At 32.1% G+C, this 24,312-nt stretch overlaps 2 protein-coding genes, 2 long non-coding RNA genes and 2 other non-coding genes across 7 annotated transcripts; 1 reads left to right on the plus strand and 5 right to left on the minus strand.

Moving 5' to 3' along the window:
- Positions 1-3,828: 3,828 nt before the first annotated feature.
- Positions 3,829-9,712, minus strand: LOC146939881 (eukaryotic translation initiation factor 3 subunit F-like). Its single transcript, XM_085753435.1, has 6 exons — positions 9,433-9,712; positions 6,471-6,550; positions 5,251-5,480; positions 4,518-4,639; positions 4,333-4,446; positions 3,829-4,158 (listed from the first exon to the last, which is right to left on the minus strand). Exons 1-6 carry the CDS (start codon positions 9,661-9,663, stop codon positions 4,069-4,071), a joined length of 867 nt encoding a protein of 288 aa, XP_085609561.1. The 5' UTR covers positions 9,664-9,712; the 3' UTR covers positions 3,829-4,068.
- LOC146939882 (small nucleolar RNA snoR1) lies at positions 6,922-7,016 on the minus strand. Its single transcript, XR_015033854.1, has one exon. It is a non-coding gene; the product is annotated as a small nucleolar RNA snoR1 (small nucleolar RNA).
- On the minus strand, positions 8,292-8,386 carry LOC146939883 (small nucleolar RNA snoR1). Its single transcript, XR_015033855.1, has one exon. It is a non-coding gene; the product is annotated as a small nucleolar RNA snoR1 (small nucleolar RNA).
- A 3,634-nt stretch (positions 9,713-13,346) lies between the features above and the next one.
- On the minus strand, positions 13,347-15,483 carry LOC146939884 (putative aquaporin PIP-type 7a). Its single transcript, XM_085753436.1, has 4 exons — positions 15,074-15,483; positions 14,154-14,452; positions 13,835-13,975; positions 13,347-13,733 (listed from the first exon to the last, which is right to left on the minus strand). Exons 1-4 carry the CDS (start codon positions 15,408-15,410, stop codon positions 13,638-13,640), a joined length of 873 nt encoding a protein of 290 aa, XP_085609562.1. The 5' UTR covers positions 15,411-15,483; the 3' UTR covers positions 13,347-13,637.
- A 1,800-nt stretch (positions 15,484-17,283) lies between these two features.
- Positions 17,284-21,273, plus strand: LOC146939885 (uncharacterized). Of its 2 annotated transcripts, XR_015031824.1 has the most exons (4): positions 18,820-19,210; positions 19,654-20,336; positions 20,649-20,792; positions 21,054-21,273. It is a non-coding gene; the product is annotated as an uncharacterized LOC146939885 (long non-coding RNA). The 2 variants fall into 2 exon arrangements; XR_015031823.1 differs by having other exon boundaries at positions 17,284-20,336.
- Positions 20,700-21,149, minus strand: LOC146939886 (uncharacterized). The gene is made up of 2 exons (XR_015031825.1): positions 21,031-21,149; positions 20,700-20,903 (listed from the first exon to the last, which is right to left on the minus strand). It is a non-coding gene; the product is annotated as an uncharacterized LOC146939886 (long non-coding RNA).
- Positions 21,274-24,312: the final 3,039 nt, after the last annotated feature.

Consider the following 24,312-nt stretch of genomic DNA (forward strand, 5'->3'; position numbering starts at 1 on the left):
ATAAGCTCCAAAGAATTGTTACAAAACGTGCAACTTTGGATTGAGACTGACGTTGCAGTAGAAGAAATATTATTGTTATGCCGTTGTATTCCTATTTGTAATCAAATTAAATATCGCATTTAGTTGGAGACTAAATGCGATATATATATATATATATATATATATATATATATATATATGTATGTATGTATGAGTTAAATTGTGTTGCACCACACATGAACAAATGTGGGGGTACTCAAATAAAATATGAATAGCATCCTCGTAACTATGATTACAAACAACACACGTTGTTGAACATTAAATACCTTTATCACTAAGTCTAGATCGTGTTGGTAGGCATGCAATACACATCCTCAAGATAAAATTCTTCACTTTAGGAGGGACTTTGAGTTTCCAAATTTAGGGCCAAAATCCAAGTTTATGAATATTAAAATTATCTGCAACGTTATTCACACAAAATTGATAGGCACTCTGCATTGAATATCGTCCATCGTTCTGTGCCATCCAAATTAACTTTATCCTCATTGACAGATTGGATTACAAGAGTATTAATTAGGGTAAGTTAACCAACAATTGGGTCAAAAGTTTGATGAACTAGATTTTCGAGTTCCATTCATGATTCTTGTGATACACACGATTGTATACTCGGGCATTTTGGTGTATATTTACTATCATCTGCTCCTGAAATTTGTGTTTCATATAATGATATAATATTTAGGCTAAAATATGATTTTAGTCCCTGCAAATATGTCTCGTTTTGATTTTAGTCCCTGCAATTTTTGTTTTTGTTTTTGGTCCCTGCAAAATATTTTGTTTTTGAAAATAGTCTCTGACCCTACTTTTGTGATGATTTGCATACGTGGCACATGATGCCTGAACCTATTTTGTAGTTTTTGGTCTCTGCAAAATATTTTGTTTTTTAAAAAGGTCCCTGCAAAATATTTTGATTTTGAAAATAGTCCCTCCAGGGACTATTTTAAAAAACAAAAAATTTTGCAGGGACCAAAAACTACAATTTTTTTTTACAGGGACTAAAACCATAACGAGGCATATTTGCAGGGACTAAAACCATATTCTTATCATTTTCAAAGTTAAATTCAACGTGAACTAATGAAATGAAATAATAAATGATTAAATGTATCATAGAGAAGTGATAAATATTTATGTCAAAAGTAATAAAATTTATTTATTGACTGTCTTTCTATGTGTAAAGTCTTAAAACAACATTGAAAGAGGAATACAACATGTAACCATAATAAAATAAAATAAAATAAAAGCAGCAAATAAAGACCACATATGAGTGGTTTGTACCAAAAAAAAAAAGACCACATGAATGGTTTGGATATCATATATTCCTCCAAAATATTCAAGCAATAGATTTTTTTTTTATATTAGCATTTTAGAAATGAATTATTTAAAACTAGTTTTTTAAAGATGAGATTATGAGACCTAACTCAATTGACAAATGTTAATATTGTTAGGTCAAACATTTTTACTTTGTTCGAATTCAAGACCTTAAAGTTGCGTATGTGAATTTCAGATACTGATTGTCGTTTCGTCTACGGTATGATTATTTTTATGATGGATTGAGAGTTCTTAATAAATAATAAAACTCATGCTTAACATTTTTTATACAATTCTATTGCATATATGGTTTGACACAACAGTTGTCTCAACTATATGACGGATATCTAACAAGTTTTTTTAGTAGGAATATTTAACATGCTGACTCAACAAATGTAGTCATAATTTTATACCATTTGAGTGTACTTAACATCCACAATGGAGACACCCATTTTTGGGTACTTAAATGGGTCTCACACGTACACATCACTCTTTTATCATTTTTTAATAGTAGTACATAATAAGCACTCAATCCCTCCAACCCAGATCTCACACAAAGTTCTTAAATGGGACCCACTAATCAACTATCAATAACTTTATATCACTACATTTCAATTTTTTAATATTAAAAGCGTGCGAGTCCCGTTTAAAGTTGGGGGTCTTAAATAAGACCCCGGGTCTTAAGAGACCCCCAAAAAAAAATTCCCCAATGGGGGTACCTATTAGGTACGGTGTCTTAATTGGTAAAGACACCACCATTGGGGATGGTCTTATGAATATATTTGTTCTATTTTTTTCATGTTGACTGAACCGAACAGTAAATTTAATTAATTATTTCATCCTATGTTATAATTACATTAGTACGTCTTTCACTTGAATCTCAATTATTGTAGGTGAATTTGGACTTGACGAAACTTCTCATCATTCATTTTTTGATTGTCATACACTCATCAAGCCTAAAAATATGAATAAGAATTGGGGCACGCGTGATGTAGTGTACAGTATAGCACCACTGCTTATTGCCATTCAATGAAAAACCTAGGCACTTGCCATTGCAATCACAATTGCATATCCTTTATGAATACAATTTGTACAAATTCATTATAATGTAGATGTTAGATGTGGATTCTAGAAATAAAAATGTGATCAAGACAATCATGCATATTGATGTTCATATTCTTACAACTAGCAACACTGTTGGTTTGTAAGATATACTAGTGATGTAGATCGAGGTTAAATTAAAATTAAAAAAATTATAATATAAATAGAGATATATGTACTTAAACTCCTAAAGTGTAATCAAATATATAGCATAACTACAATTTGTTTTCAATGAAAAGGATATTTGATTCAAAACTTGTTGCATATAGTTTTGGAAGAGAATGCAGACATCTCTCATGCATGAATCAACATGTACACTTGTAAAAACAAAAAGTTACAATTATGCATGTGTGAATAGTGTAAACACCTTTAATAAATGTGGACAAATCCAAGGGAGTAATAAGAATGTATAGTCCTACAAATCCCGAAAGCAAAACAGCGTGCCCCCTCACTCTTATAGACTATAGTCCCATGTTTTCATATTATCGACCATGTATAATTGTAAAAGAAAAATAAAAGGGCGTGAGTTTTAGTTTAAAAATGCTAACCCAGTGTAATTGTTGATGAAAGTGACACCAAACAATTGGTTAAAAGACATGAGATATTGACCACTATTTATTCAAATTCATTGTTCCAATGACAAGACGATTAATTGAACCATAACCAGTTCAGGTATAAACTATGAAGATATTACTCTAATTTTAGATGTCTCATTTGAGTTATGCATAATTCTTAAAAAGATGATTAGTTGAGTGGATTTAAATGATAAAATGAATTTCATTTATTTTAAATATTCTTATTAATAATAGTTAGGTGAATTGAGAAAAATTAAAGAGCATTTTATTTGATAAAAGTTGATGAATTTGTCTTGATGTAAATAAAGAGAGTATTTTTTTAGATTTCTAAAATAAGTTTAGATAACCGTTATTAATTAAAATAATGTAAAAAACTTACCCTACTTCAGTTTCATGTAGAATACATTTATAACTCTGAAAATTGAAAAGGAAAGAAAGTTTATACACTACAAAAACACTAGCAAAAAATAGACAAAACAATACATTTTCTCAAGTGTTTTTGGGTATGATTCTTAAATTAAAAATACATTTTTCGTAGTTATAACAAACTTTAACAAAATTATGAATTCAAAGAAATTGTGGATAGTTTAGCAAAAACCATACAAAAAGGACCTTGAAAAATGGCAGTAAATTCACTTAATCAAGCACAAACTTCAACTTAAAATAGCAGTAATTCATCGGCCTTGCTAAAAGTATTTGTATGTCTATTTAGAGGAACAAAAATACTTAACTGATTTATATAAAAGATTGTGATCATTAGATTATATTTTTGGAAAATGCTAACGTTTTCAAACACAATTAAAATATGTAATAGTAGAAAAAAGGATTTCACTCATTTTTTTCAAATATAACAAATTACACAAGTGAATGCTACACTTCAACCTTATACGAGATATAGAAGAAAACCACCTATGCGTTGCCATGCGCAAAATACAACAAAAAAACAAAGGTCGAGACTTGTGAATAAAATTCTGATACTACAAGTTTCTGGAAAATATGACAAGGAAACCTCCGGGGAAAAATTGCCTTCGCTCAGAGACAGTCAGAATTACAAAATCTGGGCAGCCGTGTTCAATTTTTCTGCCAAGCTAAGTTGAGTTCTTGTGATGCTAGATAAGTATACCATGAGCAAGTGATCCTGAAACAGATGAAGCATGTGTCAGCCAAACAAAGCTATGTTAGGTGAGCTTAGAAGAAGTGATCGTAAATAAATAAAATAAGAAACGAGTATCTGTTCGATCATATTTTACATTTGTTGTAAAAATATAAGATCCCACTTCGTAAAACACAGTAACACAGAACATAATCTCACCTGTAAGCTGTCGTTCACAAGCTTATCAAAATCAGATGGGGGCAATTTGGGAAGAGAACCTACTGCATCTGATATAAATTTCCCAATTTTGTTGTCTGGTGCAACATGCCCTTCCTGCAATGAAAAATTAATCAATACAATCCTAGACAATAAAGTGAGTAGTAAAAGAATGCAGCGCATCATACCACAACATCATCAACATATTTGTAGATGTCATCAATCAGAGCTAGCAGATGCTCCATTGATGCTTCCATGCCTTCTAAGTCAGAGGGGATTTTGTCAACAGTGGTTGCCTTTAGGATATCAACTGACATTACAAGAATAAACAATAAATTAAAAATCAATATTTGGTAACACCTTAATTTAATATTTTCACAAAAGAAAAAACACAGACAATGAATGTATATTTGATATTGAAAAGACCTCCAATTGCTTGGTTCAGAAGTGAGAAAGATATTTAATGATTGACACAACATTACCAATGGAAACAATAAAGTGATATTTAACATAAACTTCAGACAAACAAGTCTATATACAGTATGGTGAAACTTGGCTCAATTAGAGGCTTTGTCATTTGGTAGATAAAATAGTGTCAAAGATGTGTTAGTAGAATATAATTAATTAAGATTCATAACACTTACACTACCTACTACTGGATTGATTTTCTCAATGAAAGTGAAACAACTCAACCCCCAACAAAGAACTGTAAATGTTCACGGGTTGTATAAAGGTTAATTCCATTACATAATTAAAAGCTAAGACTTTAAAATAGGCAACCACGAGCTTCAGGACACAAGCTTCGGCAACTATATAAGGTTACAATTTAAAATGACAAATAAAGCTTTATAGAGGGAGAAGAATAAGAAGGAAAAAAGAAAGAAAGCGGGTGATTGTAAAGAGAATCCAATCAATACTTACATCCAATTCGCTCAGCTTCAACCATACGAAGATCCAGTGGAATTTCTTGAAACTGTGCAGCGATCTGCCTGTCTCCAAGAGATAAATTGTTTGACACATAAGCTTTGATGGTACCCCCTCCAGTTGTGAATCCTGTATCAACAGTCAAATGAATGGGATTGGGTACTTCTCGAGAATAAAACTCATGGATCAATGCACTTCCACCAGTTACTCCAAGTCCAGTTGAATACCTGCATAAATAATCAAAGTTTACACAAGGGATGAGTCATCCTCCCAAGCATAGTTGTCAAAGCGGAAACGCGGCGCGGCGCGGCCACCCCAAAAATTGACGCGGCGCGGTAAGCGGGCGCTTTTACATGACGCGGACACTAAAACTAAATATTATATTATTAATTAAGGACTAAAAAAGTATGAAAAAAATATATTTAGTATTAATATAGATGAGAAAATTTTATTTTGCATTCACATTTATACTTCATCTTGATCATATTAATTCCTAGATCTCTAGATCTCCAATCAATCTTTCACTTCTTCCCTTTCTTCTTCATTTTGACTGTAAAAAAAAGGATGATTAACAGAGAACAGAGATGAGATTTTGTGGTTTCTGATGAGATTTTTTTGTTGACCCGCTTTTTGCCCGCGTTGACCCGCTTTTTGCCCGCATTGACCCGCTTTTGCCCGCGTTGACCCGCTTTTGCCTAACGCGCGACTCGGTCGCGTTCTGACGTGCTAGGCTGTTTTCAGCCGCTCCGCGCCGCGATCGCGCCGCGTTAGACCGCTATTGACAACAGAGCTCCCAAGATCACCAAATACACCACTAAAGAAGAGGCAACTTAGCATAACACAGCTCTCCAGTCCATTTGTATATTAATATCAACCAGTGATGATCCCTAAAGAAACCATTTCGTATTAATATTAACCAGTGATGATCTCTAAAGAAACCATTTCATATTAATATTAACCAGTGATGATCTCTAAAGAAACCATTTGTTTTATATACCAATGGGTCTTCCCATAAAAAAAGTTACAGCTAAAAAAAATATTCAGAGAAAAACATTACATTCCATTCCATTCCACACTTCCAGATATCAGAGTGAACATTTTGAACCTACGTCATATGGATTTCAAAGTTTTTTTTATACACTTCACTGAAAATACTTTTATGTACTACTTGAGTGATAACATTGACAACTATGGAATTTTAAAAGAAGTAAACTTACCATCCAACTATGACTTCCTTTTGATTCACTTTTTGGTGGGACAACAACATATTATGATGGTACTCTATGTCCAACGCCACCTGGAAAAAGGTCAGAACAATTCTTGTTGAGTTAGAACAGATAATAATTTCATTTAGCTGATGATGAGTTAGAACAGATAATAATTTCATTTAGCTGATGATAAGAAGAAATAGACACGACTACAGGAGAAATAAACCTTAAGCGTATAACTTTTACACGTGAGCAATATATGTATTATCCACCTTATCAATCAAAGTCAAAACTAATTTTAAACACATTGTCACTTTCTGAAGACTTCTATATAGCTTAGCAATCTAATTGCTTCATAAAATTATTAATCTCATCCGCAAAGAGAAAAAAACTTCCTAAAAAAGTACCTCTAATTAGATATCAATAAACGACAGTTAATTCATTAAAAAAATTATTATAGGACTCAGAGAGTTGCTTTATGTGCTCATAGATGAATCTTCTGATTCATCTCATACAAGAGGTGTCAGAATATAAATAGCACTCTTCATCCTCGCCCTTATCTAGACAAAAATTCAATAAGATGAACAAACACTTGAGGAACTTAGGAACAGAACCCGGTGATCAAGCCAGAAAGTGGCTGTCGCTAGATCTGGGAAATTATAGGAGGAACACTAGTAGAATCGTACCTTGATGAGGGTTTCCCAAGAGACCCACTTTCATTTTTGGGTCCCGTTTTAAAAACAATAAGCAAACAATTGAAAAAAGATTTGAAAAAGTGTTTTTTTCTAGTTCTAAAATTTTTAAATGAAAGAAAAAAATGGTTTCGATTCATAAGACCGATGAGATAAGTATTTACTTTCAAACTCAAGAAATTTTGGATTAGCTTATAGCTTATAAGAAGCATGAGATAAGTATTTACATTCAAACTCAGAATTTTTTTTTGGATTAGCTTATAGTTTATAAGAAGCAGATGAGAGAGCTTCTAAAAGAATTAAAGTACAGAAGCTAATTCCCACATTAAGTGTGGGCAGCTAATATCTAGAAAAATAACATCCATTACATGAGCAAATCTATTTTTCTTTTTAAGTGTTTGTTCAGATGTTCACGCTCTTAATGGTGTTTGTTTTTTGTAGCTTACTCCATGTTTTAGCTTCGAAAGCAATAAGGAAACGTCTACATAAGTTTTAGCTTCAAAAGTGAGAAGGAAACGTCTCCATAATTACAACAAAAACAACAACCAAGCCTTATTCCACTAAGTGGGGTCCGCTACATGAATCAAATGACGCCATAGTAATATGTCAAAAACCATGTCTTTCACCAATTCATTAATATCTAGATCCTTCTTAATAGTTTCTCTTATAGCTTATCTAGGTCTTCCTCTCCTTCTGATCTACTCTCGTTACAACAGAATTCAGACGTCTTCTCTCTACATGCCAAAACAACCTAAGTCTAGTTTCAACCATCTTTTCTTACTATAGGTGCTACCCCAACTCTCTTCTAATGTTGTCATTTCTAATTCTAAGAGTTGTAATTTTCACAAATGGTCTCATTCCATTCCCTCTTATCTGATTCTTTTAAGCAATACGACAGCAATGAATTTCATTCCAGTTTCATGAGCTGGAGTGAAATTAGACATGATTGTTCACCATCCATTCGCTCCTATTTTTTTTTATCAATACAACAATGTCATTACTCTGGCTTCCAAACATAGAGTTCACAATGATTCTCACCAAGACATAAATAAATCTATTAAACTAAATTAAGCTTAATTTTAAAAGAAAAAAAAAATTGATTATCACTGATTCAAAGAAGGAAAAAAAATTATTACAGGACTCAGAGAGTTGCTTTATGTGCTCATAGATGAATCTTCTGATTCCTCTCATACAAGAGGTGTCAGAATATAAATAGCACTCTTCATCCTCGCCCTTATCTAGACAAAAATTCAATAAGATGAACAAAAACTTCAGGAATTTAGGAACAGAACCCGGTGATCAAGCCAGAAAGTGGTTGTCGCTGCATCTGGGAAATTATAGGATTCATAAGACTGATGAGATAAGTATTTACTTTCAAACTCAGAAGAAATTTTGGATTAGCTTATAGCTTATAAGAAGCAGATGAGAGAGAGCTTTTAAAAGAGTTCAAGTACAGAAGCTAATTCCCACATTAAGTGTGGGCAGCTAATATCTAGAAAAATAACAGCCATTACATGAGTAAATCTATTTTCCTTTATAAGTGTTTGTTCAGATGTTCATGCTCTTAATGGTGTTTGTTTTTCTAGCTTCCTCCATGTTTCAGCTTCAAAAGCGAGAAGGAAATGTCTACAACTCTACATAAATGTCTGTCGAGTAAAACTAAATAGTCATGTTTTAGTTGATTACGATTACAACAAAAACAACAACCAAGCCTTATTCCACCAAGTGGGGTCCGCTACATGAATCAAACGACGCTATGTCAAAAACCATGTCTTTCACCAACTCATTCATATTTTCTCTTATAGCTTATCTAGGTCTTCCCCTCTATTTGGTCTACTATCGTTACTACATAATCCAGACGTCTTCTCTCTACATGCCCAAACAACCTAAGTCTAGTTTCTACCATCTTTTCTACTAATAGGTGCTACCCAACTTACTCTCTAATCTTGTCATTACTAATTCTAATAGTTGAAATTTTAACAGAATGGTCTCGTTCCAATCCCTCCTATCTGATTAGTTCGAGCAATACAACAACGATGAATTTTGTTCCAGTTTCATGAAACTGAAACAAAATTAGTCGTTGTTGTTCACAATCATTCCCTCCTATCATATTTATAAATACAACAATATCCTTACTTTGGCTTCCAAACAAAAAGTTCACAATTATTCACACAGAGAAAATAAATCTATCTATTAATCTAAATTAAGCTTGATTTGAATAAAAAAAATTGATTATTGATTATCACATATTAAAATGTAGATGGAGGCGAGGGAAGGACCTGATCAACGGATTCATTGTGAGGAACAGCATATGAATTACGGATATCAACAGTTCCATCAGGAAGAACAGATCCAAGAAGCGTTCCAATGACGCGTTCAGCTTGATCAGGACGACGAACGTAACAGTCGCAGATGTTGAATACGACGAGAGGGTGAACCTTAGCGGATAAGCTCTGAGAAGAGGAAGAAGATGAAGAGAATTGCAACACTGTGCGATTGGTTGACGCCATGTTCGCAGAGGAGGTTGGATTCAACACCTTCGCTGCTCACAAGACGTGTGAAGAAGAAGAAGCAAGAGAACACGATGATTGTTTTGCTAGGGTTTTTCACATGTGGGCTGATCCAGAATAGTTGTTGCTTTCAATATTGGGCCTTGTAGGCCTTTTAGTTCAAAATTGCTCAATAGACCCTTTTAGAGGTTACAACCCGATCTGGGATTGGGAGCTATGAAGAAATCTTGGTATAAATTGCAAGGGTGCCCCCACAAATCAACCCCGCATGTCCTCAGGTATAACATGCAACAAAAAAATATTGGTAACCCACCTACAACGACCCTTATTAGGATGAGGATTAGCCGAATTGCGCTCTCTAAGTAAGAAGCATTGTTAGGCCGACCTGCTGAGTCACGTCCCATCAACGTCGTCAGTCATATCTACAACAATCAACAACATACATTATTTATTCATTCAAGTATTTTACCAAACATAAGGAGTACAAAATTGACATTTACATTGGTAATTGGTATTTCAATAACCAAAAACACCCTAAACACTGAATAACAACATAAATTATCAACATAATTAACAACTACATGTTTCATAAACTACATTTCCCTTAAAATTGATCAAACTAACTAACTATACTAGAACAACAATATAACGAGCGGAAGATAAGTAAAAATCAACACTTACTTATTACTAAATTGAAAATAAAAGAGCGCAAATGAACATGAATTAACGATTGATGTAAGAAATGTGTGTAGATGGGTCAAGTTGTAAGTGGTAGAGCCAAATCTCGTAAAAAAAAACCTAAAAAAACGTAATTGGGGGAAACTGAACATGTTTTCCTTTATGGTTAGTATGATTGAGTCGTAACTCTCAAACATGAGCGATCATGAGTTAACTACCGAACCGGGAGTTATGAACCATGGGGATACTTTCACTAGTTTGAGGGGCCTATGAGCAATTCAAGGGGCCTATTAAATATTTTTCCTTCTAGTTTGTAAAGATCCATTGTGATCTAGTAAGCAGGTTAAAATATTCACGTTTCATTTTTTAAAAAATTGACCAAAAAAATTGTTTTATCCATACTTTTTTCCCATTGTATTCAATTTATGCCTTTGTTTTCATTTTTTTAAACCCCACCAAAATAATTCATCTTACGCTCGATTTTCTCCAGAAGAGATTTAGGCATAAGAAACACATTCATACTATATGAAAGGATGGATTAAACCATCTCAAATAAAAAAAATTAAGTCTATTGTCTAAATTACCCTTTGACCAAATGAATCAATCCAAAGCTTAGGACGTCTTAAGAGCTAGAAAGGCCAAAGAGTGCTTTAACTCAAATTATTTATAACCATTAACCAAACATGATGGGAGCAAAGGACCAATTTAGAAGGAAAAAAAAAAGGAGCCACAACTTGTGAATGTGATCATTTCATGTGAAGGTGGCGTGGAGAGTAGGCATGAAGCCCTAATTTGTGTTAGAATAAAAAAAGTGGGACCAATTTGATTAATTAGGCCCAAAATTATTTATTCCGAAGTTTTAGCCATTTAAAAGCTTCGGAAGCTTTAACATAGGTGTGTGGTGTGTTTATTTCATCATAAAGAGTTGAAACAAAGGACGTGCAGAACAATCAAGACAAGATGGCAAATAGAAGAGCATAAAGAGGTGGAAGAGGTCGTTGCATTATTGAAGTGTAACGGGTAGTAATTATTCAGCCATGACAATTCAAGCAACAAATGAATGTGTAACCTCCTCCTCATGCATTGATGCAGCCACCCATTCCAAGATTCAATTAGTTAGTAGCCTTTTCAGCAATGGAGCCTATTTCCTACACATAGGGGCACATACCATGAATGAAGTAGATGAATTGATTAAAGAAAATTACACTTATGTACATTAGGAGCCTACTTCCTTAATTCGTTTTAACACTTGCAATTTCAGAATTCTGGTCTATGTTAAAGTCACAAGTGCCCAACTTCGTCTAACTGTGAAAAAGATGGCAAGCCATTATAAATTGAACGTGGGGTATTTTAGAGAGCTATTTTTTTTTTATAGTGAAATAACGATCGTCGTTGCGAACTCACACACATAAGTGGAGGAGTCGATATTCAAACCTTGATCATGACGTCCGACCTAACAATTTCCATATTTTACCAGCTGAGATAGGATTTTTGGATTTTAAAGAGCTACTCTCATGACATTTATTTAATTTTAGAGCTTCTTGAAAAATTATCACCTATATGCTACCTTGGTTTAAAGTATTGAGAGCAGTATTAGGTTGCAACAAATGTAGGGGGGAAAATAAGTGTGCTGACTTTTTGGGCAAATTGAGAGCTTTTCAACATACTAAAATGTTTAGGGTCTTTGCGTCTTGCATAATCTACATCATGATATCAGCACCTTTGAAAAATAATTTCATGATATCAGCAACTTGCTATTGGTTGATGCCAAAGGAGTCATTTTTACCATGATATAGTTTTTATATTTTCTTAAATCACCAAATCAATTTTAAAAAAACTGACAACAAACAATTTGAATTATCCATTCAAATTCAACCTGTTATTTTTTTACCTTTCGTTTTCAGCCATTCTGACTTTATAATATATATACAAATGATGAGATGACTCATCTTTTCTCTAAAACCAAATATTTTTTAGAAAGAAACTATTTTTTTTACCGAAACGTTTTCAGCCATTCTGACTTTATAATATATATACAAATGATGAGATGACTCATCTTTTCTCTAAAACCAAATATTTTTTAGAAAGAAACTATTTTTTTTACCGAAACAAAGTTAATTATTATCATTAATCAAATAATGTTTAATAGAAGAAGGATAAAAATAAAAAATGCGGTGATAAGTCCAAAAACAGGCCACCTAACTAAAGTATGAAAAACTATTATTTTCTTTACAATAGAAAGACACAATTTTTGTGCTCTTTTCTTTTGTGTACAATTTGTGTTTGTTTTGATACTTCACTAATTCAAACCATGAATTAAAAAGTGGAGCATATAATTTATGTAATTTTATAGATGTCGTTACAATGAATCAACAAATATTCCTCTTTCAAAAAGAAAAACCAATATTCCTCAAACAAAAAAGTCATCCAAGCTGTTTATGTTGGCATTATTCGCATCTATATTTAGCCATACAGGACTTGCACCGATTCCTGTTTTCGTGTCTATGTTCCTTTCATATACACTTGTTTAATTTAAAGTGTATTTAATCTCAATCTCAATCTCAATATCATCTCAATTATTCATATACAAATCAATCAATTAATATAAAATAAGCAAACTCTACGTGTGGTATTTGACATTTCTAATTTCTACACCATTCTTGTACTTTTATATTTTATCATATCATCATCATCATATTTCTACTGTATCTTTATAGTAAATATTTGAGGCTATAAAAAATTCTTTATCCGTTGATGAAGGCCAAGACAAGTTATAGACAATTTCACCCAACTCTTTCCAACTCCTCCAACTCCAACGTCCCTTTAACAATATTTAAAGAAAAAAATTAATCACACAAATGTGCAATTGTGCCAGCTATGGTACCATATGTAGCACATATCACTTGGCACATACTTATCCTGTGGAAGAAGCCAATGCCCAATAGACAAGAATTAACAGTTAGACCAGACACAGGATTTGAGAAGGATGGACCAACAGAGAAAAATGGCAAAAGAGAATATTATTGTTTTATAAATTAAAAAGATAACAATTACAACAATACATCACACACATGGGTAGGGTTTGTGAGCCATATTCCAACTTAAAAGTAATGGAAAACTGACCCATCACCCAACGCACTCACCACCTAATAATAATAATAATCATTACACGTTACACTTACAACATCCTTTACATACAAAAAGGGAAATAATTAAAACCAGATAAGGATCAAATAAAATAAAACCCGCAAAGTTGGCTTGGTTTTGCATCAAAGATCATAAACCGTTGGATTAAATTAATTACTTGACTTGAAAGGAATGGCTCTGATCACAACTGTGTGGTAAAGAGCTGCAAGTGCTGCACCAATGAATGGTCCAACCCAGAAAATCCACTGCACATAAAAAATGATAAGGTTAATTGTAAATTCATCAATAATTCAGTAATTAATAAATATAAATATTGAAAATGGGAGAGATTAGAGTTAAAACATACGTGATCATTCCAACCAAGATCTTTGTTGAAGATAATTGCAGCACCAAGACTCCTAGCAGGGTTGATACCAGTTCCAGTGATTGGGATAGTGGCCAAATGCACCAAAAATACAGCGAACCCAATTGGCAGTGGAGCCAAAATCTAATAATGCAGAAAAGTTCAATTAAAATTAGTTTACAAAATATACACATGTGTTAATATATTTTAATTTCAATTAGGGCATGTTTGTTATCATGGTAGTTTATCGAAATCACGGTGAGCAACATGATTTTACAAACTACTGTGATACTAAACATGAACTCAACAGTTAGGGACATACAGGAACGTGGGAGTCTCTGGCGCTACGCTTGGCATCAGTGGCGGAGAAGACGGTGTAGACAAGAACAAAGGTACCAACAATCTCAGCACCAAGTCCATCACCTTTAGTGTAACCAGGGGCAACAAAGTTAGCACCACCGTTTTTGTTGGTATAGAAAGTCTTTCCCTCAAAACCCTTAACCACACCAGCACCACAGATAGCACCAAGGGTTTGCATCACCATGTAGAACAAAGCTCTGGTCAATGACAATTTCCTTGCCAAGAACAAACCAAATGTCACTGCTGGGTTTATGTGACCCCCTGCATCCATAACATTGCATATTAGTACCATAATAAATCATTACTGTTACCAAATAAAAGTATTATAATTAACACTAATTCCTTCATGTATTTTTTATGAGGTGGCTAATTACGGTCAGACAGACCTCAAGACTCAGAGAAAGTTACTCTGTGAGTAAGAGTTGAACTCAAACCCTTACGGAGTATGAGCCGGGTTTTAGCAACTAGACAAACCTAGGTTATCAATTCCTTCATCATGTATTATGGTAATAATAACAGCTGATTACTACTAACTACTAATAAAACAAAATCCATTAAAAAAAAGCTGTTAATCAAACAAAACAATTCTTAGTTTTGGAGAATCCGAGTTGGATTCTTGGTGGAATAGTCTTTTTGTCAGACTTTACTTTCATACTTTTTCTCAACTTAATGAACTATGAACTAACCTATTTTTTTTTTTTATCAAATCAAATAAATAAAAATTAAACTTTAGAACAAATTAGTACTAGGAAAGTTACCAAAGAAAAAAAACAAAGTTACCTAAATAATTAGTACTATAACACAAATTATGAAAAATAAACTAAATTTTGTTACTAAATTTCATGGTTACTAGGGAAATTCACAAGATTTAGAGATACATACCAGAGATACCAGCGGTACAGTAAACAAGGGCAAAGATCATGCCACCAAAAGACCAAGCAATTCCTTGAATACCAACAGTTTTACACTTAGACTCAGATCTGTTAACACCCATAACAGTCAAGATAGTGATGTAAAGAAACAGAAAAGTGGCCACAAACTCAGCTATCCCAGCTCTGTAGAAAGACCATGAAGTAAGCTCAGAAGGCTCAAACAATGGTGCTGGTGGTGGTTCCTTGTAGTCCTTTCCATCATCATGGCTCTGAGCTGCAATACCAATTGGTTGTCTCTCTGGGAATTTGTTAGCTCCCAATGAAACATCTTGTTCTTTAGCCTCCATAGCTCACTCTCTTTGTTGATGAAAATATGCTACTGCTGCTGAATATGAATATTGAGTGGTTGAGGTTTGTGATGAGGCTATTAAGATGTTTCATATATAAATAGAGCGAGTTATTATTAAGGACAAAAAAGAAAGTGGGACATGGGTGGTGGGTGGTGGGTCCATTTAATGTGTAAAAAATTGAATATTATAGAATTTGGCTTCTTATCTTTTTGGCCGTCCAATCATATTCATGACAGCAACATAGAGTCGTTTGTCCTAGCTGGAGTGGTTTTTAACCATGCAAAATTTGGGCCCCACCATGTTGTGAGCAGCTAGCACGGGGACATCAATCAAGGAAAATATTTGAGTATAGTGAGTGGTGAAGTATTTGAAATAGTAAAAAAATTCAAAATCATCTAGTGAGTTCTATATCGACATGGACATTGACAATGGACATGATGGTATGGTCCCATGCAAATAGTGAGACTGAGGAGTGTAGACTCCATTACCCTCTGGCCGGTGCAGTTTGTCGTCAAATAATGCAATATTGTACCGAAAGTAGAATCACGTTTTGGAACGTTGGAGACTAGAGTTCTATAATAACGGGATACTTGTCCTGTAGAAGTAGAACCAAGCCGCAATGACTAAAGTCTAACTACAATGCATCAAAGTTGTGCCATGTGGTAAGTGATTTTGTGGTGGGTTTGATAACATAGAGATCAATGAGGAAAAAGTCACTATGAATTTAGTGTATTTTATGAAAGATATAAAAACGATAGATAAAATGAAAGAATAGTATAGAAAAAAAAGACACATACTATTTTTTGCGTTAAAACTTTGGTTTATATGAAAAGAAGGTGTTAATAACTTGGAGTTCGATTGTGATGTATGAATTCTTTATCTAAGAATCAAATTTAAGTTATCTCAAATAATTTGTTCTTTAGTATAACTCATTAACAATTTGAACTTAATCAATTTCTTACATACATCATATTCTTTTTGCCTTTGGTATGTTTGGATTAGCTTTTGCGGTGCAAATATCACATCCCAAGGTAAGCTGAACATGGAAATCTTAAAGCAACAAAAACAAGCTTTTGTGAAAACGTGAAAATCCATCGTGATTCTCTAAAACCACCGCTACACCAAACTAGTAATAAAGTAGCAGATTTGGGTCTATAATGTGGATTGATGAAGTAACAAACCCAGCACCTAACTGCAGTAGGGTTTAATTTCCCTAAAGTGAATAATTTATTTTGCGGTGTTAATATCAATTACTAGTTAATAAATTTAAAATAAATATTATAGGTGTATTATAATATATTATGAGTTGTTAAAATAACAACTCTTAATTTTTTTACATTAATTTTAAATTATTTCAGAAGATCTAAATATTTTAACAATATTAGTCTGCTTAATATAATTATCACAATATTTTTTTGAATACAAACTGATATTATATTTTCAAATCTATATAAAAAAGTTGTATTTTCAAAGTATGTGGATATTGGTGTTAACATGTGTATTATTTGATGGACTTGTTTTTTTTTTGAGAGAGATGAAAAATTGATGGACTTGTTCTTGTTGTTTCTTCCATCTTGAATATTCTTATGACGGGTTAGGTATTATTAATATGATTATTAAATAATGAATGTGTAATAAACAATTAAACATGTATGAGGAAGGAAGTGATTGGTGCAGCGAACATACGTAACTATTGTAAACTTTGAGATGAATGCGGTGAATGTACAATCAGACTCGATTGTTCTAGCTTCTCAATAAATCAGGTTTTTCTGTTCATTATACTATTTTTGACTAGATGTTCTTCTGTCCATAACTATTCACGAACAAATAATTTATTGTTTCTATTGCAAATCATTTTAGATAGTACTAGTAAAAAAACCCGTGCTGACGCACGGGTGCAATTATAATTTGAGAATTAAAATTTAATGCATATTTTAATTATCAATATGACATTAATTATTTATGTTACTTTTGAGTAAATTTAGTTAGTGACAACTTATCCCGTGTATTTGAGTTACTTTCGTAATTTTTGTCAATACCCACTTCTCTCATGTATTTACGTTATTTTTAGTTAGTGACAACATGTCATGTGTATTAAAGTTAGTTTAATCAATTTTGAAAATTTATTAGCTAAAAACTGTCAAGTGCATTTTTGAGCAATGACAACTTGTCTTGTCTATATCAAATATTTTAAATGTGTATCAGTGACGACTTCGCCCGTGTATTAGAATAAAATTTTTAAATATTGAGCAATGACAACTTGTATCGTCTATATCAATTATTTTAAAATGTGTATCAGTGATGACTTCGCCCATGTATTAGAGTAATTTTTATAATTTTAGTAGGAACAATTTTTTTTTGAATTGTGTGTATGAGAGTTAGTTTAATCAGCGACAACTTATCCCGTTGATTTATGTTACTTAAAAAAAAATATTGCATTCCTCACGTACAACACACAATAATTGTATCATTTGGATTTTTTTCTATCTCTCTTCACTTATTGAAAAACCCATCAGGTTTCCTCTTCTCTCAACAAAACCTTAGCCGCCTCCCTCTTGTGCAGCCACCACGCACCGTCCGACCTTCAATAACCATACCAACACTTTCAATCTTTTCCTCTCATGTTGTATTTTCTATCCATTCGTTTATTTTTTTTTTCAAAATCGTGAAGTTGACGTCGTAGTTTCATCGAAAAACACTTTATTTCATGTGGCCTTCAAGGTTTAGCAACAAAACCTTAGCCGTGCAGGGTTAGTTTAATCACTGACGCACGGGTACAGTGAAAATAGTAAACATAGAATTTTTTATAAATATATTTTTTTTGGATATATTAATTAGCATACATAAAAATTGGTTCCACGTTTTTTTTTTATATTTATCATTCAAATATATTGGTCATGTATTTTTATAAAGCAATATTTTTAGAATATATTGGTCTCCATATTTAGAATATATTGGTCTCCAATATTTTTGTGGTTCCAAATTTAAATTTAGCAAATTTACTTGGTCCCGTATTTTTTTTTTTTAATTTATAAGTCACAAATTTTAGTCTCATGCTTTTTGTAAATTTATCATTCCGAAACTTTGGTTCCGTTTTATTTATATTTATCATTCACAAATCTTTGTCCCGTATTTTATAAATTGATTATTCACAAATTTTGATCCCGTGTGTTTTTTATAGTTGAATTCCCTTTTATGATATGCTTAACCAGTCCTCGGGGCACAGGTTAGCAGGACCCATTTAAAAACTTATCAAGTTAACATTTTGAATAAGTAATTATTTTCAATAGGATTTTAATTCACGTGCATTCAATATTATTAAAAGTGGGTATATACTATCACATAGTATGCTATATTATCTTCTCTCTCTGCATGAACCTATTTAATATCATGAACCTATTAGTTAGTGGGCATATACTATGTTATATTCATGTGCATTCAACTTGTACATTATTCAATATTTTGTTTACTTTCTTTCTCAAAAAATAATATTTTGTTTACTTTTAACAAAATCTGTCGGTTAAGTGAATCTATCACATATTTCCCTTCTCTCTCGCCTGAAACCATCCCTTCTTCTTCTCTTTCACCATGAACCACTGTCACCGACAACTTACGCCAGATCTATATCTTTCCGACGACCTTTACTCAAAAATAATTACATATTATTCATCACCTCATTCTCCTCTTTCTTTCTATCAAAATAGATTTTCAAAAGGAAATATCTTGAAATTTTCTCAAACTGCAGTATTAAATCTTTCTACTATCAAAGTTTCGGAGTATTATCTTTCTTGTTCTTGGTAAGTCCTCCTCCTTCTCTATTTTACCGGTACAATAACTTGTATTGGGACAATAACTCAGCATTCACATATTTCTACTTTAAATTGATGGATTTTTGATTTTATTTAAACATCTAACTTATTTTTTTATTAAATCTACATACTGAAATCTGAAACTAAACATGCACAAACAAACTATTCTCATGTTATTTTGTTTAATTATATCATTTGTCTTTGTTTGTGCGTCGAAATCATTAAGATTTGTAACCAAAAAAAAAATCATTAAGATTTGAGATTTCAACCCTTGTCAAATAAAAAGATCATAATTTTTTTAATTTTTTCCTGCAAAAAGATCATAATTAAGTCAAAATAAAGATATTTTTTTCCGTCCATTTTAGTTGATGAGGATTCAATGTCATGGTTAAGGTCAGATTATATATTCATATCTTCTTTCAAACATACAGGCAACAACAAAATCACATTTATCAAAGGAAAAAAGGCATTGATTTGTATCCATTGTTCTTGTGAGGAAACATAATTGGTCGAAAGTTGAGTTGTTTTCAACTATTTTTTTTTCATGTGCGGACCTAATTATTATATTTTTTGTATAATTTATTATATTTATGTGTATAGAAAAAAAGATTTTAACTTATGTTTGAAAAAATAAATAATTTATAACAAATCGGCAAAAAACATTAATGTATATAAATTTTACTCTATCAATTTTATTTTCATGTCAAAGATAATTTTAAATTTCCCTACAATCATCTTTTCGGCTAGATCTCGACAACCACATACAAACTTTTGAAAAACCATCACCATAAAAAGAGTCCTCTCAATCTTCTCTACAAAACCCAGTAAAAAAAAAAGGATCAGACTACCTTCCGGTTACCACCGTAGCGGAGCTTGCAATCTTGTATGTTTTGGACCAGATCTAGGTCAGAATTTTTACACAAACACTCATCTGATACATGCCCCAATCTTGTATGTTTTCATCCAAGTTTATTTTGTTTTATTTTCAATGAATACTATTGATAACAATAGCCTCAGTTTAGTCATCAAACATGCAGCAACAACAACAACAACAATCAAAAGATTTAAATGGAGACTTTAAGAATTGAAAGTTGTTGTTTACAGATCTTCACAGGTGAATAAACCACAAATTCTCTCAGACTTTTCTGTTTAAGAACTAAAAGGTTTTTTTATTGGTGTTTGGAATATTTCTCACCATAACAATTATTTTTTTCAAAATTCATTTTATATTATTATTTTTTGATTTATTAGTTCAATAAAGAGACTTCAACTTGAGTGCAATAACATTTATAGATCAAAAAATGTCAGTTGAATAAGACTCAGATGAATAACATTCTTATGTATGAATTTATTTAATTTAATGAAAAGAGTAAAGTTTAGACATCAAATATACTTGTAGATCTGATAAATTAATTTTTATTTACAGGACTTCAACTTGCAGTTGAAAAATATTCAACTTTCAAGTTCCCTATAAAAAAAAACTTTCAAGTTTCAAGAGGACAGCTTTCAAGAGAAGATGGAGATTATAAAAGTTTGAAAACCTAGCAAATAAAATTGGTTAAAAATCAAGGTATTCAGTTTATTTGTTCTCACTTATCGGTAACATACATTTATCCGTCACCTACCAAAGGTGTTACCAATATCTATGGCTTTTTCTCGCCATTTGTTCATCCAACATTTCCTGCAAACAAAAGCTCAACTATTTATTTATATATGTTATCTTTCTTACAAAAGAAATTATAGATGTTATCTTCAGTTGTTGGAGTGTTTACTTGCAAAAGAAATTGGTGTTACTGTCATTTACTTACCGGTTTCCTTCTTGGTTTTGCAGAGTTGGATATCTTTAATGTTTTCTGCAGAAAAAAACAATCAACAGTTAGATATGGGAGTTTAAGATTACACATGGAGGAGGAAAATGAAGAGCAAAATGATAGAAATAGAAGAGGAGATGTAGAGAGAAAAAGAAACTGAAAAAGGGATTAATATAGTATGAAGAAAGAATGAAATGTGTGGGAAACATTTGAATGAGCAAAACAAATTTGAATTTCAAATCTGAGAGCCAAAATTTTGTAGAAGGATTCAAATTGAAAAGGTAGATAAGAGTACAAAAATAAGTATAGTTTAACGGCATCCAAGAATTTATAAAAAGCAATTAAAAAAAAATTATTCCCTCATTCACGTTATTTGGATGTCAGTATGCCTCAAAAAGCTTTTGATTAAATGAGGAGATTGCCCATACCATCTCACTGCAATATTAAAATGGGTGAATGGGTGAATGACAATGCTTACCCCTAAAAATGGGTCAATGACAATGCTTACTATAAAAAGGATAAGGGCATAAATATATTTTGCAGACAGATAGTTGTTCAATGTAGGAGAAAAGACCAGATATACCCCTAAAAATGGTAAATTAACATATAAAAGGATTAGGGTATAATTAGATTTTCCACAACATAGTTTTTTCTTATATTAAAGGAGATGGTCATTGAAACAAAACAAATAATATATGGTCATTAGGATATGGCCGTCCAGCCATTAACTTGCATAATTAAATGTTAATTCTCCAATCGGAATATATAGCGCTGGCGTCTACTCTAAAATAAAATTTTACTTGTTTGAACGAGACAATGATTAAGTTTACATGCTTCTAACAAGCCATTACTATAATAGCCTTATGATAAAAACGCTTTGAATTATATACTTGCAGCTTGATTATGGATTATATTTTAATAATGTCACCTAACATAGATTAATTTAATTCCCTGAATAGCGTTAATGACTTATCCGGATAACATTAATAATACAAATGGTTGGTGATCATTTTGAACCCAGTTTTTGGGTTTTTATTCTTAATTTTCTGGCATATCGTAGGTTATATACATCACATTCTGGTCGAAATAGGGTGGCATGGCCCACTTTGCCCTTTCATATCATGTGTATACGGTGTTAAAAATGTTGAAGTTTTAGTAAAAAACATCATGGAAAGGAAAAGCGTGAACCAGATCAGGGGTCTAAACTTCGATAACGTGACCGTTTTTTTTTAGAAACAATAAAGTGACCAGTTAAAGTTCAAATTTTAGGTGAAAGAAATATTTATATTTAGTGTTTAAAACTTCTCAAATGAGACTAGTTTAAGTAAATTAATTAATATGTGAAAAAAAGTGTTCATGCTCAAGTATAGCTAATTAGTCTTATAACGGCTATAAATAGACTGAATGAAGAAATTACAAGAGATATGACTTACATATATTATTCTCGCTTTAAAGTTTTTAATCGGTAGAGATACAATGTCAATGACTTTTGATCATCTTGATTAATATACCATTATTACTCCCGACACTTTTTTGGGAGTGGATCCTCTTCGGTGGAGATTCCTCAAGTTTTCTATGATGCTTAACTATCCATCTTTAATTATACTTTCTCTCTTCCTTTTTATTATTATACACATATTCTCTCATCAATTTAATGGAGGACTTAGATTACACATGAGATAAAAAACTGGAGACAATCTCCTCCCCACTTTCTCAACTCTATGCTAAAACAAGATAATAACTACATCCAATAAAAAAAAATTGTGATAATAATTAAACAACAATGCTATTAACAGTGAAGGTTTTTATCTAGAATGCTTCACGAAGCTTTGCAACCGTTGGATTTAGTTATTTATAGGAATACATGGGGTGATGGAAAACATAAGAGCTGGCCCACATGATTACAATACACTGTCGTGATAATATCGTGAGACTTTTTGTCTGGATATTTAGCATTTTTCATAATTAAAAAGGATAAGAATTTAGAAAGATGGTATAAATATTCTTTCTAAGAACGAACTCTCTAATTAATACATATATAATTTCGTGAACCTACTCAATATCAAATATCATATTCAGTTTGAAAGATAAATTTTTGTACTTAGCCTTGAAATTAAAATCAATGTTGAAATGGTACTTTTTTTTTTTTAATAAAATGATTTATGTGAGTTGGATTCCGGAGGTGCCCTAGTGGCAAGACAGACCTCAAGACTTATATAACGTTGATAGAGGTACTTATAGATTATTTATCAACGAGAGGTCTTTACGTCGTCGATAGTGAGAGTTGAACTCACACACTTGTGGTGTATGAGCCAACTAGATCAACATTCGGTAACAATGTTGAAATGATTTTGAAGAAAGAAAAATTGATGAGCATGTTTGATTATGATTTGGTTTATATATTTTTAAAAATAACTTTATAAAATAATTTTGAAAATATTTCTTTATTGGTTCATCTATTGGTTGTTTAGAGTTGTTGCTGCTCTGCACATGGTTCATTGTCTTCACTTGGTGACTTTCTTGCAAATCTATATATGATGGTGCAATAGTATCTACAACAAGTAATTTTTACCTCTACTGAATTGTAACGTCACTGTCTGCCAGCTTTACTGATGGTCGATGGAGATACTGGTATTGCAATTTGAAAGAAAGCAAGTATGATTCCTCTACAAATGGAATTGGAAGCAAAATATGCTTCAATTGTATTTGAGGATGTTAACCTTGTTCCAAGAACTTGTTAGGCTTAATTACTATTTTGGTCCCTTAAGTTATTTGTTTGTTACATTTTGGTCCCATAAATTATTAACGTTACAATTTGGTCCCTTAACTTAATTTTTGATTTCGTTTTGGTCCCTTAACTCTTCCTCCGTCAACCACTCTGGTCCTTTATGTTATTAGAGTTAAGGTACAAAAACGAAACCAAAAAATAAGTTAAGGGACCAAAACGAAATCAAAAATTAAGTTAAGGGACCAAATTGTAACGTTAATAACTTATGTGACCAAAATGTAACCAACAAATAACTTAAGGGACCAAATTGTAACGTTAATAACTTATGGAACCAAAATGTAACCAACAAATCACTTAAGGGACCAAAATAGTAATTAAGCCTATTTTTTATTTCAAAAAAAATTGTTTATTATTTTTAAAAAATATTGAAGGAATTATTTTTTTAGTTTTATACTCCATATTTATTACTTAATTAAGTAAATTAGTAATGACATGGATAATATATTTATCCACCCAGAGCGACACTTCATTAGTTGATGATGCCACATCAA

Source organism: Medicago sativa, chromosome 3 (assembly GCF_051527215.1).
Source record: "Medicago sativa cultivar Bolivia chromosome 3, Bolivia_mono, whole genome shotgun sequence".
In the NCBI taxonomy this organism is placed as follows: Eukaryota; Viridiplantae; Streptophyta; class Magnoliopsida; order Fabales; family Fabaceae; genus Medicago; species Medicago sativa.

Excerpts from the sequence above, each read along its gene's own strand:
- LOC146939881 (XM_085753435.1), bottom strand. The coding sequence starts at position 9,663 with ATGGCGTCAACCAATCGCACAGTGTTGCAATTCTCTTCATCTTCTTCC. Across the intron at positions 4,640-5,250 it reads TGAAGCTGAGCGAATTGGAT|TTGATATCCTAAAGGCAACC; the intron begins GTAAGTATTGAT and ends TTGTAATGTCAG. Across the intron at positions 4,447-4,517 it reads AATATGTTGATGATGTTGTG|GAAGGGCATGTTGCACCAGA; the intron begins GTATGATGCGCT and ends TTTTCATTGCAG.
- LOC146939884 (XM_085753436.1), bottom strand. The coding sequence starts at position 15,410 with ATGGAGGCTAAAGAACAAGATGTTTCATTGGGAGCTAACAAATTCCCA. Across the intron at positions 14,453-15,073 it reads CTGTACCGCTGGTATCTCTG|GGGGTCACATAAACCCAGCA; the intron begins GTATGTATCTCT and ends TTATGGATGCAG. Across the intron at positions 13,734-13,834 it reads ATCTTGGTTGGAATGATCAC|TGGATTTTCTGGGTTGGACC; the intron begins GTATGTTTTAAC and ends TTTTATGTGCAG.